Source organism: Diadema setosum, chromosome 13 (assembly GCF_964275005.1).
Source record: "Diadema setosum chromosome 13, eeDiaSeto1, whole genome shotgun sequence".
Taxonomy (NCBI): domain Eukaryota; kingdom Metazoa; phylum Echinodermata; class Echinoidea; order Diadematoida; family Diadematidae; genus Diadema; species Diadema setosum.
Window position 1 is genome coordinate 7,254,269 of NC_092697.1, and position 20,855 is coordinate 7,275,123.

The following is a 20,855-nucleotide window of genomic DNA, read 5'->3' on the forward strand; positions in this document are numbered from 1 at the left end:
CCACAGGTAGAATTATAAGTACACCGTTCAAAGTTCAGGTTCTCCCGGCCAGTGCAAACAGAATTGGTGATAACAGGATGTACAGTTTTGCTGGTAAATTGGCACACTCCACTAGTAATACTGGGGCACTGAGAAAGGTATATCTATTTTAGACACCAGTGTCTGATCATTAAATAATAAGTGGCTGTCACTGCAAATTTGTGAGGAAGATGATTTACAATATAAAAGAACTGTCAGCAATTTCTCTCACTTGTCAAAAGCTGTAACCCTTGTTTGCGCAGAAATTAAACGTGGTGTCAAAAGGATGTCACTACTCGAAATTTGATTGATCGACACAATGAGTGGTGCAAAATGCACAAATATCGATGTTGGTTATTTTTTCTGACATTATATTGAACTTTAATATCGCTTCTGCATGCCTACGTTAATTTTGAAGGCATCTAAATTAAGGAAATCATAGAACCGGACCTTGAATTGATTAACTGTCTTTGTTTTCCTTGAAATTCTAGATTACATCCGCAATAATATGTACAGATCCCGGAATGCCTTGTACAGAAGGACTACAAACTAATTAAACTATATTATGACTGTACGCAGGTCTTGTATAAAACATTTTCGTTGATGTGAACGTCATCATATAGTAAACGGTGATGAACCGTGCATTTTAGTCGTGAAGAAATTTGTTCACAGCGCCGCGCCGTTGTCTGTTCAGAGGGGATGCTCCTGACTTTGTTCTTGAAAAATCTTGATCCTATTCTCAAATCAGACACAGGTTCATCGCAAAACTCCATGCCGGCGATCGTTAAAAAGATTATGCTGGAAAGTAACTTTTCGTTCAGTATGCACAATAATAATTTCGACTTATTGTATTTCTCTAATTTTCATTTCTTGCCGTAGGAAAGTGTTAAGAGCGGGCAAGACATACAAGAAGACAATTACAATTTTCACATATCAAGGTGAACCCACTTTTCGTTATTGACTCTTCTTCCATGTCATTATCGTTGCTATTGAGCAAAATGTTAAGTAAATGGTCGCCCGAGCTCGTTTCAATACACATAACTGAGAAAACAGAGTATCATAAAGGACTGTGTATACTCAGTGAATCCAGATCACCTGCCAGAGATAGAGTAAAAATAGCAAGAACATGCCTCGGTCGTCTGAATCTTCGTCGTCTTCAAAGATGTCTATTTTACACCGGAGGCGGATCAGGTTGTGTGAGGGAAGGGGAGCTTGCATCGTACTTGAGGAAGGTCATTGTTGCCTAGCAAGCGTATTGATGTAAATCATACAGTGAAATGTTTGTGTGTGTATGTGTGTGTGTGTGTGTGTGCGCGCGCGCGCATGTGTGTAAGTATGCAAGGAGAATGTATATGGATAGATGGATTGATAGACAGGTATGGATATACACTCACCAAAAAAAGTAAATACTTTTTCCATTACATATTTTCATAGAACATTTTGGTAAAAATCTTTGTGTCATATACCATATTAAAGGTTATTTAATTGGCCATCAACCCAGTAGGTTAGAACAAACGGAAATTTTACAAATGAGTAAACACATTCGTTTTTATCTTCCAAGGCACAAAAGCTAAAATTGCAGAAATTGACATTTGTCACTAATTTGCAAATGCCCTTCACGATAGCATTCATAACAAAAGATCAGTTTAACACAATGAGAGACATGAATGAATAGCAAAACTATGTTTTTGTTTCCTTGCATCTCTTTATATCCTCAAACAAAAACGAAGTGGGAAACAAAAGGGGAAAATAAGAGTTTTTGTCACTTCAAATTCAAATAACATAGGGAGTAAGCTGCAAAGGTGATGAAATGGAAAGAATTTTTGTATTAATCATTCTTTATTTGGAAATTTTAGAATTTATGAGACAAATTCAACAACCAAATATCATGTTAAATTTTCTTAATTTGAAAGAAAATTTCAAATTTCTACCATTTTTGTTAATATTGCCTCTTCTCTCATGTCTCTAAAGTCATTTGAATTTGGATTTGACAGAAGATTCTTCATTTTCTCCGTTATTTTTTGCCTTTCTTTATCTTTGGGGGCTACAAAGACATTATAGGGATCAGTGGGTGAATTTCGCCAATTAATTTGTGTTTTTTTTTTCATTGTGTTAAGTTTGTCTTTTGTTCTCATTGTATGAAAAGCACATTCGCATGAACAGATGAATGAGAACTTGTCCATCATTGCAATTTTTACTTTTGTGCCTTAGAAGAGAAAAACGCATGTGTTCACTCATGCGCCAAGTTTCCCTTTTAATGACCTATATACCAGGTTCATAGCCAATTAAATTACATTTTTCATGGTATATATAAACATTAATATTTAGCCAAATATTCAATGAGAAATATGAGCTTGAAAAAGTGTTTACTTTCTTCTTTTTTTTTGTTGTTGAGTGTATATACAATTTAATATAGTATAATAAAAAATAATGTAATATGATATATTCTAATCTATGATATAATATAATATAATATAATATAATATAATATAATATAATATAATATGATATAATATAATATAATATAATATAATATGATATAATATAATATAATATAATATAATATAATATAATATAATATAATATAATATAATATAATATAATATAATATAATAATTATCATATAACATAACATGATACTAATAGAAAGGAAGAGAGGAATCGGTGTATGTATGTTTTATGGAAGAGACTATAATATGATTATTATGTCATTTTCGATTCGAGGTGCAGTCCGTCAAAGCGCGTAAGAATTTCACATTTCATACTCACACCGAGCACTGAATTCTTCAATGTTTATTCAGAAGTAAAATATTCGAAGGCTTATCTTGGATACATGTGTAACAAAACAAGGGATTTTGTGGGGAAATATCATACCTGATAAGCAATGATATAGTGCACTCATACTGTTAACCTTATCTCATGCTGGGTTAATGAATTACATTCCGTAATTTTCTGATATAATTACTTATCGGGCCGGATATGATAACATCGACAAACATAAACCCACCTAACTGACGTGCCTAGAGTAATGCCAAAAGATGTGATTGAATCACAGCAAAACAAAGCAAATTAAAACAAAACAACGCATCAAAATAAAGAGAATAGAGGAGACCGAACGCAGGTTATTCTTATTAAGGCATGCACAGCAAAGTTGAGGCACTACGATTTGTTGCTAGATATTGAATAGGGAAAAGCGAAAAGTCCAAGTTTTTGCATCGATTGTTTGAGTTGTCTACAATATAAAAGGACTGCTCTTTAATGAACCCCTCGTTTTGTTTCTCAGAACGTAGATAATGCAATAAGTTTGGTTTGAAACTCTGTGTACCTGGTTTTTCATGAGATAATTGCCATTTATTTTCATCCTGCAGTCGACCCAATGTATATTGATAATAATGATAATAAACAATATTTGTATAGCGCATATCACACAAATAATATATTAATGTCTCTATGCACATTGAAGGAAGAAGCTAATAGACCATTTTTATAATTTTAATTTCATGTTCCCTGAAAGAAAAAGGAAAATAAAGTGAATTTAATGGATACAACACTCTAAAAACACAAATGTTGAATTAGCATTTAAAAGGGCCGAGGAGTGACAACATTTTCAAAGTGTTGGTTTTCCTGCTAGATTCAACATTTAAAATGTTATTTTAAAAGTTGGATGCAACACTTCAAAAAATGCTGTCACTCCTCGGCCCTTTTAAATGTTGATTCAACATTTGCGTTTTTAGAGTGAATGTATCCATTAATTCATTTCTTTTATGTCTGTTTCCGTGTTGCGTGCGCTCCGAAGAATGCTGAAGTAGTGATTTCGTTGTTATTGTGAGTGGTGGTGTTTTTGTTTTTGTTTTGTTTTTGTTGTTTTTGTGGGGGTTTTTTTGCAGTAAAGGTGTTTCCTGTTGCTGATCCTTTAGAAGTCACTTTGTGACGTCTTTGTGGGTGTCACTTTCACTGTTTGATTGGGTTTGTTTTCGTTTGTTTGTTTGTTTGTTTGTTGTTTTTTTTTTTACTTTCCAAACTACTGTATATCCCAAATTAATAGCATTGTTAACATTTGTCTTTTTTTTGTTTTGTCATTAGAAACATGTTTAGTGACCGTGAATTACAGACATAAATTACAACATTATAGGCCTAGTGGTAAATTGAAACCTAATTTGTTTCTTTTTAAGGCTCTGTCAAAACTGCTTGGTTATATCAATATTTTTACTATACCATGATTGGCGTGCAGTGCGCCAAATGGTAGCGTATATACCATGCACAATGTCATGCATGGTAACGACAGTAGCACAACGTAATACTTAGAGAAGACTACAGAAAACAAAACGCATGTACAGACAGAAAAACAAAGAAAATAGACAAACTTAACCCCATCAGTATAGATAAAAACGTGTAGCGGGCAAGACTTCATGCAAATACGTGCATTGTATCATCAAGGTTTATGTTGCTATAGTTTGCAATGGCTTCAGCTCAATGAATTCGAAAATATAGTTCTTCGCCAGCCCTCAATAAAATCATGAGTATTTCGTCATAAAAATGTACTGTATAGTCATTTAGATAAGGGTCTTTGTTATTTACATAAACCAAAAACAAATGAAGATAACTCTAATAATCTGTCACTGGCCTCTGTATGACCGACTAAACCAAGTAGGCCTACTAAACCGAGATATTGATGTTTGCTTTTTTGACTGCCCAATACCAGGTGTCGAACATAAGGGAGAGAGAGAGAGAGGGGGGGGGGGGGGGGGAGGGGTTACACATAAGAACGAAGTTACATGTGTATTACGCGTATGTTGTGTATTATGTGTTACTGTTTATGCTGGAGATGGAGAAATAAAGAATAATAACCTTGAACTGAACTGAACTGAACTTTAGTGAACATAGTGTACTAGCGTCTGTCAATGCCCCAAATATTGCTGGAGTAATTGCAAGTAAATTTGAGCATAGAAACAGAGCGAACTGCAACCGAGCCAAAACTCAAGCTCGGCTGCAGATCATAGGTTCGATTCTCTCCAGAGTTAGAATCAGGGAAAGGCCGTGAAAGCACTGACCTTCGATCATAAAACGCCCCCCCCCCCCCCCCACACACACACACTTTTGACAACGTGGCGCCGGCCGTGGTATAGTGTACTATGACATGCTATTGATCTGTATGAGGTGCTATGTATATCAGTCCCATAGACCATGTAATACTTGAATTGCATCTAACGCGTTACAATGACTGTGTGAAAAAAAAAAGGAAGATTTTTTTTTTCATTCCTTTTAAGATGTGCCGGGAAGATGTGCGGCACTGGAGCTATCTAAAACAAGAGCATCATGCAGTTTCGAGCCACAGGTGACATTATGGATTCATCGCTGACAAAAATACATTGTTTTGCTATTCCTACGTAATCAGAATCCATAATTTCAATTACATCCTCTCAATGGTGCATACAGGATACATTGTATTGTTTTCTATACGATTCTACCCACACTCATGAGTTCGGTGGCGCCGCCACAGGCAAGACAGGGCTCGCTCGTATCGGACCTGCGTCGTTTTGGGGTGAGAGAGGGCGCCACACGGAAGGTCCGGTGTTTGGTAAACATAACTATTACACACACATACACCGAGTGTAGAGTTCTGTGGTTTGGTCCCAAGATTGCCAAACTCGTGGATTTAGTTTTGTTTTGTTTTGTTTGTCCGTTTTGTGATTTTCTTTTCTTTCTTTCTTTTTTCCTCTTCTCTTCTTTTCTTTCCTTTTCTTTTTTTTTTTTGTTTTTTTTTGTTTTCAGTTGTGGGGTACATTTTACTCTGCTCACAGGTACTACCCTTTAGACACTATTAAGTTGCTTACATGTATTTGTTAACAGGTAACTGCAGCAATATAATAGTACTTGTTTTAGACTGGTTGCAACAATGCATCATAGTTGTTGCGAGTTGTTTCCTGTCTTTTTATAGTTTCCAGTACATCCCTACATTTTTTACTACATGCATGTCAGCAATTTAAAGCATTTCCATTGTAACTCTAGTAGGACTCGATATGCAGGACGAATACATAAGTCATACACCCACTAGTTATAAATTTCAATATTTTATTGAAATCTTACATCATTTCAAATCATGTAAAGATGTATATCATTGCATTTCACAGTAATTTGCACCCATGGGTAAAACATGATAATAACCTCTGAGGTTCATGGAACATATAAAATGTCTTATTACATTAAGTGCTGTTTCAAAGAAAACACTCAAGACACAATGTGCCTCATACAGGAGTGTCCCTAGACAAACTAGTTGAAAGTTAAATTCTTTTTCTTTAAATAAACAAAAGGATTCTGTCACTGTACTAGATTTAAGTCATGATGTTTTTAACCATTCTTAGCTGTCTCGATTCACTTTTGATTTTTGTTTGTCTGCTTTTTCTGTGTATCTTACTCAGGTATGAATATGATACGAAACTCATTATGTTCTATACTGAGAAAGTCAGTTGAAAAAAAAAAATGAATAACGAAAGCATCAAATTTCTGGAACTCATGGCTTTCCACTCGTGTGATGAATTGCTATGCATAACAGTCAGAGAGTTTCACTTCCAACACATGAAAATGGAAGCAGTTATTTTGGTGATGATCTTCCTAAATGTAGAAGGTGATCATGAACTAAAGTTTACAAAAAAAAAAAATTCAAACTTATGAAAAGAAAGGTCCAGCAATACAGGGATCATGTCATTATTTCAAGGGGTGATATAGTACATGTATCTGAACAGCAACTTACAAAGCCCTTGAAATTAAGACTCAAGACCTTTTGTATATGAAAGCCACAATTAAACAATTTTACAAAGCTTGGCATTATGAGAGGCTGAAAGTTTTCTGGTCATCACCATTAATGTCAATCAACAGCTGCAACAAGAAGCATTACAAATCAACAAGTGCCAGAAATGTGATCGTGCTTGATACAACCTCCGAAATACTGTAATGAATTACGCAATAATTCATGGATACTGTGAATCAAAATTCAGGCATTCTCTCACTATGGTAACTTTATATCATAATAAAACAATAAAGACTTTAATACTGTAAAGTAACACTAAAGTTAAGTTACGTTTTGGTTAAAAGTTAAGTTACGTTTTGGTTAAAAATGAAGTGTGCAAGCATGCCATAATTATAATATGAATTATTTTCTTCCGAGAATGCAGCAATATTGTATAATCCAGCTTGGTTTTTCACTACTTTCATTCATTTCTGATTATATCATATATTCAATCATACTTGCTCTCCCCTGAGAGCAGTGTTAAATGCAACTTTTCGAATCATCCAGCAATACACATATTTCAGATTACGTGAAACATAGTTTCCCACCGACATTAAAACAGTTTATGAAAAATGCAACCATATGCTTTCAAATAATTACAACACACAAGCACTTTTCCCCTTCAAAACACGTATGACTGTATGCGAGATAGATAAATCCCTGTCCTGGCTAAAGAACAAGTGTTTCTAGAATTTTCTTTACATTCTTCTCTTTTTTTTTTTTTACATATATCAATCAAATGTATGTGGCAAAAATTTTCAAATGCAAAACATATTTCACACTTTACTGTTCACAGAAAGAAAAATGTGTGGTGAATTAAGGTATACATGAAGAAAAGTAGGAAGAGAAAGAACATGTAAATAAATCTGAAGGTGTGTCCTTAATTTTATTTCTTTTGAAATATGCGATGTATGATCAAAATGTAATAAGTTCTTATCATTTATCATCAATTCATAAACATTCTTATTGGTGAAAACATGAAATATAATGAAAAGTGTATTCAGGCACCTTATTTTTCCTAACCAAAAATGACTGAGTAGCAAAGGACACTCAACATCACTCCTTCAACATCATATTCCATTGTGGAGTGATGACAGATAAAATAATTAATAAGTAAATCTCACACATAACAGAAACAGTTAGAAACAATAACAATTACAACACAATAGCAACTCAGTAGCGACAAAGATTTTCAAAGAAACAAGGTTTCCCGAATGTGCATTTGGTGCTTTATACCACAGCAGATTATCACATAGAAGTCCTACTCTTAACCGACGAGATTATTAATGCCAACCTCTGTAAAGGCATAGCATCAATAATAGTCCAATGGATGTTAGTTACCATACATAATCACATTTTGCAGTCATAATTATTGCATAAAATCTGAGGACCCACTATGTTCATGTGCAAGTTACCATCGCTCTGAAGTCCATTAAGTCATTCGAGTGGACTTGAAATAGATATTGTACAACTCGGAGTTGAAGCTTCATTGGCAGATTGCACAACAATTCAACTAAACTCCCATCACAACAGTGGGCAATGTTCTGTACTTATCCCAGTTCCTTTGCAGTTTCAGTAAAGTGAATACATGAAGAATGCTATTCTTTTACATTGTGATAATACACATACTGGTATTGCAATTGTATTTTTGTTGGTCACAATTTACAGTTGCAACTGTTGCTTTTTCCTTGACCAATCCAATTTGGAAATTCCCTTGCAAACAAATTAAAATAGAATGAGATTCCTTTCTCTTCAATACTGTTTCTCTTGTCAAAAACATTTTTTAAAGTATTCTCTTCATTTCATATTAGGAAAAAGTTAGTGTTTCATGAGAAAAGATGTTTGAAGTGGGACATTCTGGAATGGTTGTGTGGCAAGGTGTGTTGCTGCCACTCTTTATAACTTTGCCTTGGGTGTGGGTGGCTTCAGTTGCTGCAACTTCATGGCAAGGCCCATGTTGCCTGTGATCTTCAACTTGCCGGAGAAGAAGGCCTGAGGGTATAAACAGAGACCCATGGGAATAGGGAAAGGAGAAGGAGGAAGAAGGAAAGAGTGATTATCATACACAGCATATGTTTTATAAAGACTTGATGAATTTTGCAACATTAATATACTAACAAATTATCATTGAAAAAGAATCTATAGTGAGTTAAATACAGATTTATTATTTTCCCTAGTTATTCACCCTGTATTTCATACTCTAACAAAATCTGAAAACAGAGGTCCATATAGAACCAGAAGTCAGCTCAAAGGCCATTTATCAGAATTTGACTGCTTAAAGCCATGATTTAAACTCTAACTACAATCAGGGAGGTGAGCTATGTTGATGGCACAGTCTATCTGGTTAACAACAAACAACTTCAAAGTAAACCTTTCAACTTGGCACACATCTCAAATGTATTACCTCTGCAAAATTATGTAAAAGCAAAACAAAACAAGACAATGAAAAGATAACACTGTGTTAAACTTGGCCAAGCTCTTTTAATGGTCCACTTTCACCACTTACATTCTGAGGGTTCAGCTTCCCCATCATTAAGTCAACCAGGTCGGCGTCCTTCATGGTAAATGTGCAGTCAGCCTTCTCTGTTGATAATATGAGGTAAGTTTAGGAAAAAGAAACTTCAGTTAAAATAAATCAAAGGAGGCAACTGCCTTTCATTCACCATAATTACATGTATATAATAATCCTGCAGTGCACAGGAACAGAACATTTCTTTTCTTATACCCTGTAAAATTTGTTTATTTGTTTGTTATGGGGAAGGTGGGAGGGGATGAAAGTGGGTAGGGCACATTCATATAGAAGATTTTCACTGCTTCTTTTTCCATTTTTTTTTTTTTTTTTTTTTTTGGGGGGGGGGGGGAGAAAGGGATATTGAAGTGTGCAAGAAAATACAAACACAACATCTCTTTTGTTGCAAAATAACTAATGAATACCCAACCCCCCCCCCCCCAATAAAAAAAGAAATGTTATGATTCAGGATAAACCCTGATATAAAGCAGGATCTTATAACACTGATATGGCAAAATCTTGCTTCAACAAAGTATCTTTAGCTTTGTCCTGAGAATTAAAGTTTCCTTGTATTTCACTGTTTTGCCCAATTTATATGAAAATATTGTGGTTTACCACCTCCAAAAAAAAAAAAAACCCAAAAAATCTTCCCAAAGAGCACAATGAGAGTTGACAGTAAATCCAGAAGTCAAAACATTCCTGTGTTTTCACAATACTAATAATAATTGAGCATTTCATTTCTTTGCATACAATCATTTTCAGTGCAGATGAAGTCACACTGAGTGGCAGACCTATGGAAGTTAACTCACGCATCACTCCTGTACTGCCTTATCAGTAAAGACGTGGTATTCGCATTAATGAAAATTATCGTGATAAAGAAAATATCTTAGCAAAGTTCAGCTCTATCATGAGCTGAGAAGAGAGCAGATGTTATAAAGGGCTCCTTAAGTAGGAGGAGATAGATATCTGAGGCAAAATCCAAATTTAGATTATATCATAATAGCAATGGACACTGAGAAAAAAAAAAGAGTCACGCTGTAATCTCATTTCATACTGGGCCCTTTACAAATTGTGTGAGGTGTAATCGAGGAAGTCCTCTTCATATTGATAATGGAAGACTGAAAAAGAGTTGGAAGTTTGATTACAGACCATAAATCTTGTGCATGTGAAAGATTCTGTATGAAACACTTAGAGGAATTTTTCTCCCTGCTGTAAATGCTTTAGCCCCCAGAAAAAGGTCTTAATGTCATGAACACTTGTATCACATTGGATAACCCCTCGGTCAGGTGAAAGCTTCTCTAAAAATGTACTTGGGAAATTTCCCGCATTTGTAATACACAAGACTCAAGACAAAATGTATTATGGAAGGGGTAGCGAGAATCCTGCAATCTCATTGGTCGAGAGCTATGTGTTGATCTTGTACTGGCCACACGCCGAGTCACAGTGGTAAACATGTTAGCGTGCACTTGTAGCAAGAGTACGCGCACTTGTAACAAAAGTTCGTGCACAAAGCAAGCATTCAGGCACTCATTATGAGACGCCTATTGGCTAAAATAATCATGCATCAGTTTTTACTGGATGCATGGTTCTGAAGAAAAACCATGCATCCAGTAAAAACTGCTACATGATTTTCGGGTTCTCGTCTATGGCAAGCCAAAAGGAAATGCATCCAGTAAATTTGTCATCGGGTAACACAATAGATTTTTAGGGTTTTTGGCAAGAAAATTACCCATTCTATTACACAGATGACGTACACGTCTTTTGTGGTCAGGCGGAATATAGTGTGCTTGCTTTAACTATGGAATTTAGCCTAAACCCACTCGGCTTCGCCTCGTGGGTTAAGCATTCCATAGTTACATTCTGCACACATTCTGACTGACGCACTCAGACCTGTGCGTCATTTGTATACCATAGCACATACATTAGACAAGCATCCTATCATGGGTAAGTGAACAAAATTCTGGGGACATACTTGAGGAATTTTTCTCCACGCTGCCATTGCCATTCTTGACGTCCACAATCCAGGTACAAGACTTTCCCCCTGGTCCTCCTGACACCTTGAAGCCATACACAGCCTTGATCTTCTTCACCATCTCAGGCCCTTGCTGTCAGGGAAACATAACACATAATATTATCTCAAATACAGTGATGCATCTATTTCTCTCTCTCTCTTTGACCCTATCAACCTATCTATCTATCTATCTATTGTATACGCCGTTATTTTCATGTACAGATATTTTCACGAATGACGAGGTTATAGACATTTTCGCGAGATATTGTTTTCGCGAATCGACGCCAACGCTTACATTAATGCTCTATTAACAAAGTGCATGGAGACAATTTCGCGTGTTGTTAAATTCGCGATCCAACTGCAATTCGCGAAATTTGCGAAAATTAAACCCTCGCAAAAATAACAGTGTATACAGTATCCACAACATCTATCTATCTATCCATCTTCTATCTATTTATCTACTGCCCATCTCTCTATTTTCTATATATCAATCTACCTCTATCTATCTATCTATCTATCTATCTATCTATCTATCTATCTATCTATCTACCTACCTACCTACCAATCCCAGAACAGGTACCATTGGAACCCAAGTTTTATTGTTACTGTTTGTTTGTTGTTGTTTTTTTTGGGGGGCGTGGTTCATGAGATTTATGACTAACACATTGTTTGCAGTGGTCTCATTACAACTTTCACGTAGCTAAGAGAAGCAACAAAAAGTCAGTTACACATTAGAAGCATTATGGAAGCATACAATTTTTATTTCACTAACCCTCTCATGTGGCATTTTAATTCATACGTGGAAAAGCTTTGTATTTGTGTCCCTCAGCCGATATTAATGTGGACATGCCAATATCCAATGTTGTGACGATTTGCGGAGTGCTTGTGAAACATTGTTACCCCATTTTTGATGAGTCAATTCTTCAAAAGAAAATGCTACTAAGCCTTTTATTTGCTATTTGCAACACAAGCTCTGCTCAGGAGGTATACCACACTCGTGGCTTGCTGTGTGCTGAAACCCATGACTGCCAGATGGAGTTTGCAATATCTTAACAAGGCAAGTGCCAAAATGTGTCTCGCCCATTCGCGTAGAAGAAATTAATGTTTTTCTAACTCCCGGAAGTTCATTGACCCCGCATGAAGGTTCAGATGTAGATGACAGGTTCGAGTCCCACTGGTTCCTGTTTTTCCAACATGTTTGTTAATTTACAGATCAGTAGAGGGAGACAAATTGAAGAAACTCACAACTGAACCTTCACCCCTCTGAACACTATCTTTCTTTCATTTAGCCTTGTCCACCTTGGAATACTTAACATAACAATGTCGGAATTTCGGAGTTTGGGTATTTGTTCCAAGTTCATTGTGTCACTGCTGGCAACAAGGGACAGCCTGGTGGTAGTGTCACTGCCCTGAAAGCAGTAGATGGCAGGTTCGAGTCCCACTGGTTCCTTTTTCCGACATGTTTGTTAATTTACAGATCAGCAATTGCTATCTTAACAAATTTAATTTGTAGAGGGAGACAAATTGAAGAAACTCACAACTGAACCTTCACCCCTCTGAATAATATCTTTCTTTTAAATAGACATATTTATTCCCCACTTAAGGTTCAGCCCAGCTGCATGCAAATAGCTTGATATGACTTTTTGCTTCCACTTCATTAGAACTCACGTCTTTGAGGGCATTCTCGATCTCCCTGAAGACTGCTTCACTCTTGAACTCTTCTGCAGCCGTCAGGTTAGCCTGGAGGTTGTACCTGCATCATAGCAACATGTATTGGAATTCCATTCAGACCTCGTAGATTGAGAATACAGACCCTTAAAACTTATGTTTATCACCTTTCTCATAGTCAGACCAAACAGGCTACTCCAAAAGTAACCAACACCCTTTGGAAAGCTGGTACCCAAACAACATAATTATGTTTTTTACCAATAATGCAAACAAGGTGACCAATTGAGAACATTGCATGGATATGGCATCCTAAATAAACCCTCACAGTGCTATTTTTCCCCACTGATTGGCACATCACTTAAAATGCTGATGTTTCTTTGTGGACTGGCACAGATGATCCTGAAAGCTATGATTAACAAGGAGGAAAAAAATCAACCTTGTCAATATCTTTTGGATCATATCATTATATATTGTACCATATGCATAGGTCTGTTTTTACTAATATTACGGCTGAGGAATGACTGACAACTATGCCATTCCCATCCAAATTCTTCTACACTGCAAAGGCCCCTATAGGATCTAGTAGGTTTTGGGTTCAAGAAATGCATCCACTGAACCACAATAGCTCTTTAAAGGGATGGTACAGTATTGGTGGAGATGAGAATTGGGCTTTTAACTTTTTGCGAGATACCAAGAAAACACTTATGAAATAGTACAGAGCATACCATTTAAAGAGGCATTCAAAGTTTGTTTGATGAAAATCGGGTTTAGCATGACTGAAACATCCAAAAACAAAGTAAAACAAAGCGATTGTAAAAAAAAGTGTGTGTCCCACACTTATTAGAATTGCTCTGTTTTGGATATCTCAGCCATTTCAAAAACAATTTTCATCAAATAAATGTTAAATTCATTATGGAATTACATGCTCTTTCATATTTCATAAGAGGTTTCTCATTATCTCACCAAAAAATGTTAGAAACCTGAAATTAGGTCTCAACCAAAACTATATGATCCCTTTAAACCATTGCCTCCATGACAGAGTAATTGCTCATATTTCATACAAAATATGTCCACTTCCCAAAAGGAACAATTGAGCAGTTTCGTGACAGTTTTTCATTGTAGCATCAATAAACACAAATTTGTAATATTGTAATGGTCTTTGTTTCCTTTTCTTTGTCTTTTAAAATAATCTAGACTGTACCTAGGCTGATTGTGCTGTGGGAAGCCCATTCTGTACAGTGCACAGACCACTGCTCCACCAAGACCAATGTTATGCTGAAGGGCTAGCTTGGCTCCCGGGACCTGTCGCTTGCCTGCCTCACCACGAACCTGCCAACACAGCTCTGCACACTGGGCCAAGCCTGGAAGGTGCGGACACAGACATGAAAATGCAGATGAAAGCATGGTGCAACAATAATAGACAGTAACGTTAAACACAGTGTTGTGAGAAACATTCAAAAATGTAAAAGACTGAACTGCACAGCTGCTGAATAGTTGGTATTCAGAATCAATGGAACATTATCATTCTACACCCATGAATACCCATCATGAATGCTATACCAACAAACCCTTTAAACAAGAATCCACAGTAGAAGGTGAAGGGTGAGACCAAGGTACACTGGCACAGGGTCACAATGCAATCTAAAATGCACAGACACTGCATGGATCTCCAGACTAAGGAAGTCTGCAGTGCAATGCATTCATATTTTACACACAATCTGAGGAGCAAAGATGTTCTTCAGCAACCAGGAAGCATGTCTTTGTCCTCCCTAGTAACAACTACTCAAGGTAATGACTATAGATTGGTTCAGACAGTTTTCAACAAATGATTCATAAAAGGTACAAAATAGGTGTAGGAATTTCAATTCACTCACATCACCTCAGAAAAGCTTCCATAGATTTTACATTACCAACTTCCCGTGTTGAAAGACAGATGTAAGTTATCAAAGAAGAAAAGAGACAAGTAAAGGGCAACAAGAACAACAACAACAACAAAAGAAGCTCTTATTCTATACAAACATGATCTTATGGTTGATGTCTTTAATGATAGTCTTTGAATGTCTGGCTAATATTTATCATAAAAGCATTCTGATTGCCAAAAACATTCTTTATCAAGGCAACTACAGGCCAGTTAGTGGCTTGAACCTTGAGAAAACAACATTCTTGTCTGAAGAGTTAAAAAGGAGCAACCATCCTCTGCTAACAGTCACAAGAGTCTTGACTAACATGAGTTTATGAAGACTTCAAATGATAATCTTTGTGGTAAGAATTACCATGGCACATAGTCCTGATGTAACACTCTTCAGATAATGTAACTTATTGTCTATATTTACTGGTGATCTATTAAGACGTCCTAAGCACTCGAACAAAATGTAATATTCTATGTGGAATGCTTTCATTGGTTGACTGATTAATATCTGGCATTCAAACACCTCCTATCCTCCCACATGTCATCTTACAAATAACACTTCCACTGAAAACTTTTTTGGAGATCAAAGTAGTTAAAATAATAATTACAGTAATAATACATTATACAATTTTTATAGTGCCATTTTCTATTCAGATTAAATGCTCAAGGCACTTTACACCAGAACAAAAAGACTGAAAATACATTCACCATAAAAGAAGGAAAAAAAAGAAGACATGAATGTCTGTCTTCAAAACCCACTGTCAAACAAATAGTCATAGTAGAAGACAACATGCAGCAGAAATTGACATTAGATGAAAGAAAAACAAAACAAGACATAGTACACTGGCAAGCACACAAGAATTGCAAAGTATTTTGGTTACTTCTCACTCACCTCAGCAAATTCAAACTCATATGAAGTGAATCACAGTCTACAGCTAGTATCGGTTACAGCAGGTGTTACTACATGAACTTTTCAAACTTGAGCTTCATTGAGTGGCTCAATATCCAAAACCTTGTCTTAGCAGACAATTGGGTATGACCTTTGATCTTTAGGAAGCTACATGAAGTCCCTCGATAACTGAGGAGATAATCCCTCCGTACCCTAAAGATGCCATGGAATAGGCGCTTGTTATCAAAACTGGGCATTGCCTTTTGGACTAGCCTGAAATAGTGCATCACTTTTATACATAATTTGAACAAGATAATTGAGTATTATTTGTGTCAGGTGTTGAAATTATTTATTGTTCCTCATACTTTTACATGACAGGATGTTAGCCAGCTGTACATTATTAGACTTGTTAATGCACAAAAGGATGAAAATAGCACATCAAATTTTGCGTTGCAGCAAACCCCAAAAGTTCTTGTTGGCTGTGTGGACCATACAAGTGCTTAATCTAATCAAGAACAAAGTGTGTAAACCAGCGATAGAGGTTGATCATTAACCATAGATCAATAGTGAAATCTGTGATTGAACCCACTATGGGAGAGGAGTGTGAAGGTAAGCGAGAAAGCATGAAGGGGTAGAATGAGGGTGTGAAAAGGGAGGAGACTATTGTTTGAGATGAGGGGGACTCATGAAGGAAGAGGGAGAGAGTCAGGAAAGAGTGAAAGTTGAAGTGTGTGAAAACGAGGTATGCTAGGTTCTAGAGGTGTGGAGCATAGATGCAGGGAAGGGGTTAAGTTTGCTAGGTTGGAAAGTAAGTTTTGAGGGCAGAGGAGCAAAAAAAGGGGTGCAAGAAAGTGGGCACGAGAAGGATAAGAGAGAGAGGGGTGCAAAAGAGAGAGACAGAGGAATGGTATGGGGGATGGAGAGATGAGAGAGTGGGAGAGGAACACTGTGTCAGATTGAAGACCTTAAAAAAGACCACTGGATGATTTTCAGATTCTTACATTTGAAGAACTATAAATTAGTTATACTGAGAACAGAGTTTCAGAATTTATGATAATTGGGATGAAGAATGAGAATATTTTCAAAATTTATAACAAATTGAAATGAACAATGATGATGACATGGCAGGGTCACCATAAGAATGTATGAGTTGGGGCTCAAGGAAGCAGAACAAAAGAAGAAGGCATGTATAGATTATACACAGGTGAACTCGTAAGTAAAGCGGTATTTTCATGGAATTACACTGCTACATTTCTCAATTATGTGAGCCTCCTGTGTCATCATCCTTGTTCAGTGTAATTTGTTTTTTCAAAGTGTTGTTCTTTGCTCAAGAACCACAATAAATTCCACAAATCTAAACATGGAGCTGTTGGGTTATGTACTACATGACATGGAATTGTTAAAATCATCTGGAATGCCCCTTTCAAGGAGGAGAAAATGGGTGTTAAACAGTTTCAGTTGAGGTTTCAGAAGGCATCAGTACAGGTGTGAGAGGACAGAGCAAGAGTGTGTATTGCTGATGTAAATGATGGGAAAGGGAGAGGAAAGGCGGGTGCGGATGTGTGATAAAGGAAAGGTTGTGAAAGATGGGAGGGTAAGGATGAGATGAGAGCAAAGGAAAGAGAATGGGTAATGATCTTGTAAGGGCAAGGAGTAACCAAAATTTTGATATTGACATGGATAATCAGCAGAAATTGCTAACAATCTGTGGCTTGAACCATGCTGATGAAGTTGAGGTTCAACTTGAACCATGCTGATGAAGAACCAAGCCAAGTTTATTGGATAAAGTGGAGACATGATGTGTGGGTGGGTATGTATGGGCACCCAAATGTATTTATGTTCCTTCCTTGCATTCTAAACTTAAGAATAAGTTATTAGTACCTAGAATATAATTGTTCCAAAAAGACTAAAAATTTCAGTGGTATATGCATGAAAATATCCACTTTTACAGTACTACATTTCAATACTGACAGAAGCAGCATAGTGAATTCATGGGATGGTTCATGACATATCAGAAGTAAGAGGGATTTCAATGTCCACAACAATCCAGCCAAAACAAGCAGGTACTTTCATTTGGAATACATGAATTAATTACATTTTTCAGTTACATGTGTGTGAGAGAGAGTCACAACTCATACAAGTAAAAGATCCTGCTTCATTTATTCATTGCAAAGAGCACGGTGCTTAACTCAGTGAAGTGGTCCCGCCTTACATCCAACTGGACCCCATGGAAGACCAGCTATTGCAGCTGAATGTGGGCTATCCAGCCATCTTCTCAGATGGAAATGAAACAAACAAACAAACACAGACAGTAATAATTCATCTCTGAATGACATAGACCTCCCTGGAGAATTAACTGATAAAGTCTTAGTCCCACCTGTAGCTCCAAGTGGATGGCCTTTGGAGATGAGTCCACCACTGGGATTCACAACAAACTTCCCTCCATAAGTGTTATCTCCCCTGTCAATGAAGTTGCCTGCCTGGCCTGAAAATAAAATCAAAACGAAAATATATCAATAAAGAATGTTGTGCATGTGAAGTGTACGCCCATCACATCACATACAGCAAGTCTATTGATACATGTAGTCTATGAAGACATGAAATCTCTCTGGAAATAAGTGCTGCATTAAAATGTGATGAAAATCATGACCAACGTCCCAATAAAAAAAAAAAGAAAAAAGAAGAACAGATAAACAAATTTATAAATGAATTGACATACATGTATAAATAGGTCAAACAGACAAAAACAAAATCTTAACAGGGGATTAGGAGAATAAAAACAAAATGGTGAAGGATTAGGATTAGTATGGAAGGCTTTGACACACACACACACACACAAATAACAATTAAAAGCATTTTATATAAAATGAATACAAAATAGCTAAATACATTTCTGATCCCACTGCCTATAGGAAACTGGTGGGTTCTACGTAGAGTCTGTGAATTTCAGAATAATGAAGGAAACAGATACATGCACTCTTACAGAAAGACTGCCCAATGCAATTAATTTAATCTAAATAGCATCCACTTGTTCCATAACAACTAATGGGTCACCTCATCCAGAAATCCAAACAGTACTCACCGGGAGAACAAAGTCCCAGAGCTTCGTAGGTGATAAGCTCATTGGCAGCAAAACAGTCGTGGAGTTCGACAACATCCACGTTCTCAACCTTGACACCAGTCTTGCCAAAAAGGGCGTCAGCAGCTCTCTTGGTCATGTCGTAGCCAACCTGCAATATGCAAAAGCAATGTTCTAGGAGTTGTTTCCTTTTTGCTCTCTTTTGGGGGTCATATTATTTTGACTTGCTTCGAGGGACTTGGAAAATATAGGAAAAGGAGTACGCCTACTGTAAAAGTGGAAATTTTCGCGCGTTTTGCGCACGAGAAAGTAACGTGAAATTAAAGCATGCGAATATTATTGCTTGCCATATATTCCAGAAGTTGATGTCTTGATTTTGTGGAATTAAAAACACACGCAACTCTTCATAACCGGCCAAGCGCGAAAAATTAGTTGTGCGATAATATCCACTTTTACAGTACTTTACCCACTGAGGACAGGCTAATTTAGCTTCAGCATGCATTACCCATGATAGACACCTGCCAAAGCATACTAAGGGACTAGTCTTCAACAGGTTAAGTTATGAAGGAGTTACACATTTTTCACATTTATAAGCTAAACCACACCATATACTATCATCCCCCCTAGTGGTTCACCCCAGGTGACTAGCTATAGTCAGCGAACGGAATCAACCAGGCAAATTGTGCCATACGAATGAATGAATGAATGAACAAATGCACAATCATCACATTGTTTAGAAAAATCAAGCCCCGGCTAACATGGAGTTTTTCTAACTGAACACATAAATGGCTTTAATTCAAAGATTTCTCAAGGATCGTCACCTCTGCAAGCAAACCCTCATACATGAAAGTGCAATGATTTAAGAATTTAAGTCAGTAGCTCTCAAATATATTTAATCAATTTATATACTCATTGATGGACATTAGTAACTCTACACTGAAGTTCAGTCTCATGGTGATCTGCATTAATTTGTACAAAAACATTGCAGGTAAGGGATTGATGGGGGGGGGGGGGAGGGAGTGGAGGAGAAAGTCTTGATGAATCAAAAAATAGAGCACAGCTACATTTGTATTACTTCAGCTGGTGTCTCTCATATACAGTCAAACCTGTCTATAGCGGCCACCCAAGGGAGACGAAAAAAGTGGCCGTTATAGACAGGTGGCTGCTACAGACAGGTTATCCAACTTTGTGTGCATTGCCTACATGTACATGTATCCAGTGGCGTATCTAGGGAAAACGGCGCCCGGGGCAAGCGCGAAAATTGCGCCCCTAATTTCTGAAAAAGTGTTCAACCCCAACCCCATCCCGGTAGGGACTTTAAACCAAGTCCACATGATATGCTTCTTCAAGCACTTTAAAGGGGTCTTTTGAGGGTGATATAAATGTAATGAATTTTGATAAATTTTGGCGAGCGAGCACAGCGAGCGAGCCGAAAATTTTGGCATTTCAGCCTACAAAACATGGAATTTTTGTCATTTTTTGCTAATCAAATCTTACAATTCCAATCAAGATATAGTGACGGCCTTATAGACAACGATTTATACCAACAAACTGCATTAGGAATTTCAAAAGTACTCTAAATTAGTATGCGCGAGTTAGCCGAAATTTGTATATTTCCACGTCATCATCACGTTTTGTTCTTATCTCTTTTTTCTTTTTCTTTTTCTTTTTTGATAAATTTTTGGCGAGCGAGCGCAGCGAGCGAGCCGAAATTTTTTTTATTTCAGCTTACAAAACATGGAATTCTTGTCAATTTTTGCTTATTAAATCTTACAATTCTAATCAAGATATAGTGACGACCTTATAGATAACGATTTATACCAACAAACTGAGGACTTATAATACTAGTACTCTAAATTAGTACGAGCGAGTGAGCCGAAATTTGCATATTTCCGCGTCATCATTAAGTTTTGTTCTTATCTTTTTTGATTTTTTTTTTGCGCCCCCCCCCCCATATGTTCGAAACCGTTGGCGTCCTCTCTTGA

At 36.7% G+C, this 20,855-nt stretch overlaps 1 protein-coding gene across 1 annotated transcript in view; it reads right to left on the bottom strand.

The window, feature by feature from the left end:
- Positions 1-5,968: 5,968 nt before the first annotated feature.
- Positions 5,969-20,855, bottom strand: part of LOC140237369 (sterol carrier protein 2-like) — a 40,244-nt gene continuing 25,357 nt past the window's right edge. Inside the window, exons 8-14 of the mRNA XM_072317306.1 lie at positions 18,874-19,021; positions 18,169-18,276; positions 14,195-14,354; positions 12,994-13,078; positions 11,287-11,419; positions 9,312-9,388; positions 5,969-8,797 (exon numbers count right to left, since the gene is read on the bottom strand). Of these exons, the coding sequence (XP_072173407.1) occupies positions 8,702-8,797; positions 9,312-9,388; positions 11,287-11,419; positions 12,994-13,078; positions 14,195-14,354; positions 18,169-18,276; positions 18,874-19,021 (807 nt within the window). The 3' untranslated portion in view covers positions 5,969-8,701. The remainder of the gene's footprint in view (positions 8,798-9,311; positions 9,389-11,286; positions 11,420-12,993; positions 13,079-14,194; positions 14,355-18,168; positions 18,277-18,873; positions 19,022-20,855) is intronic.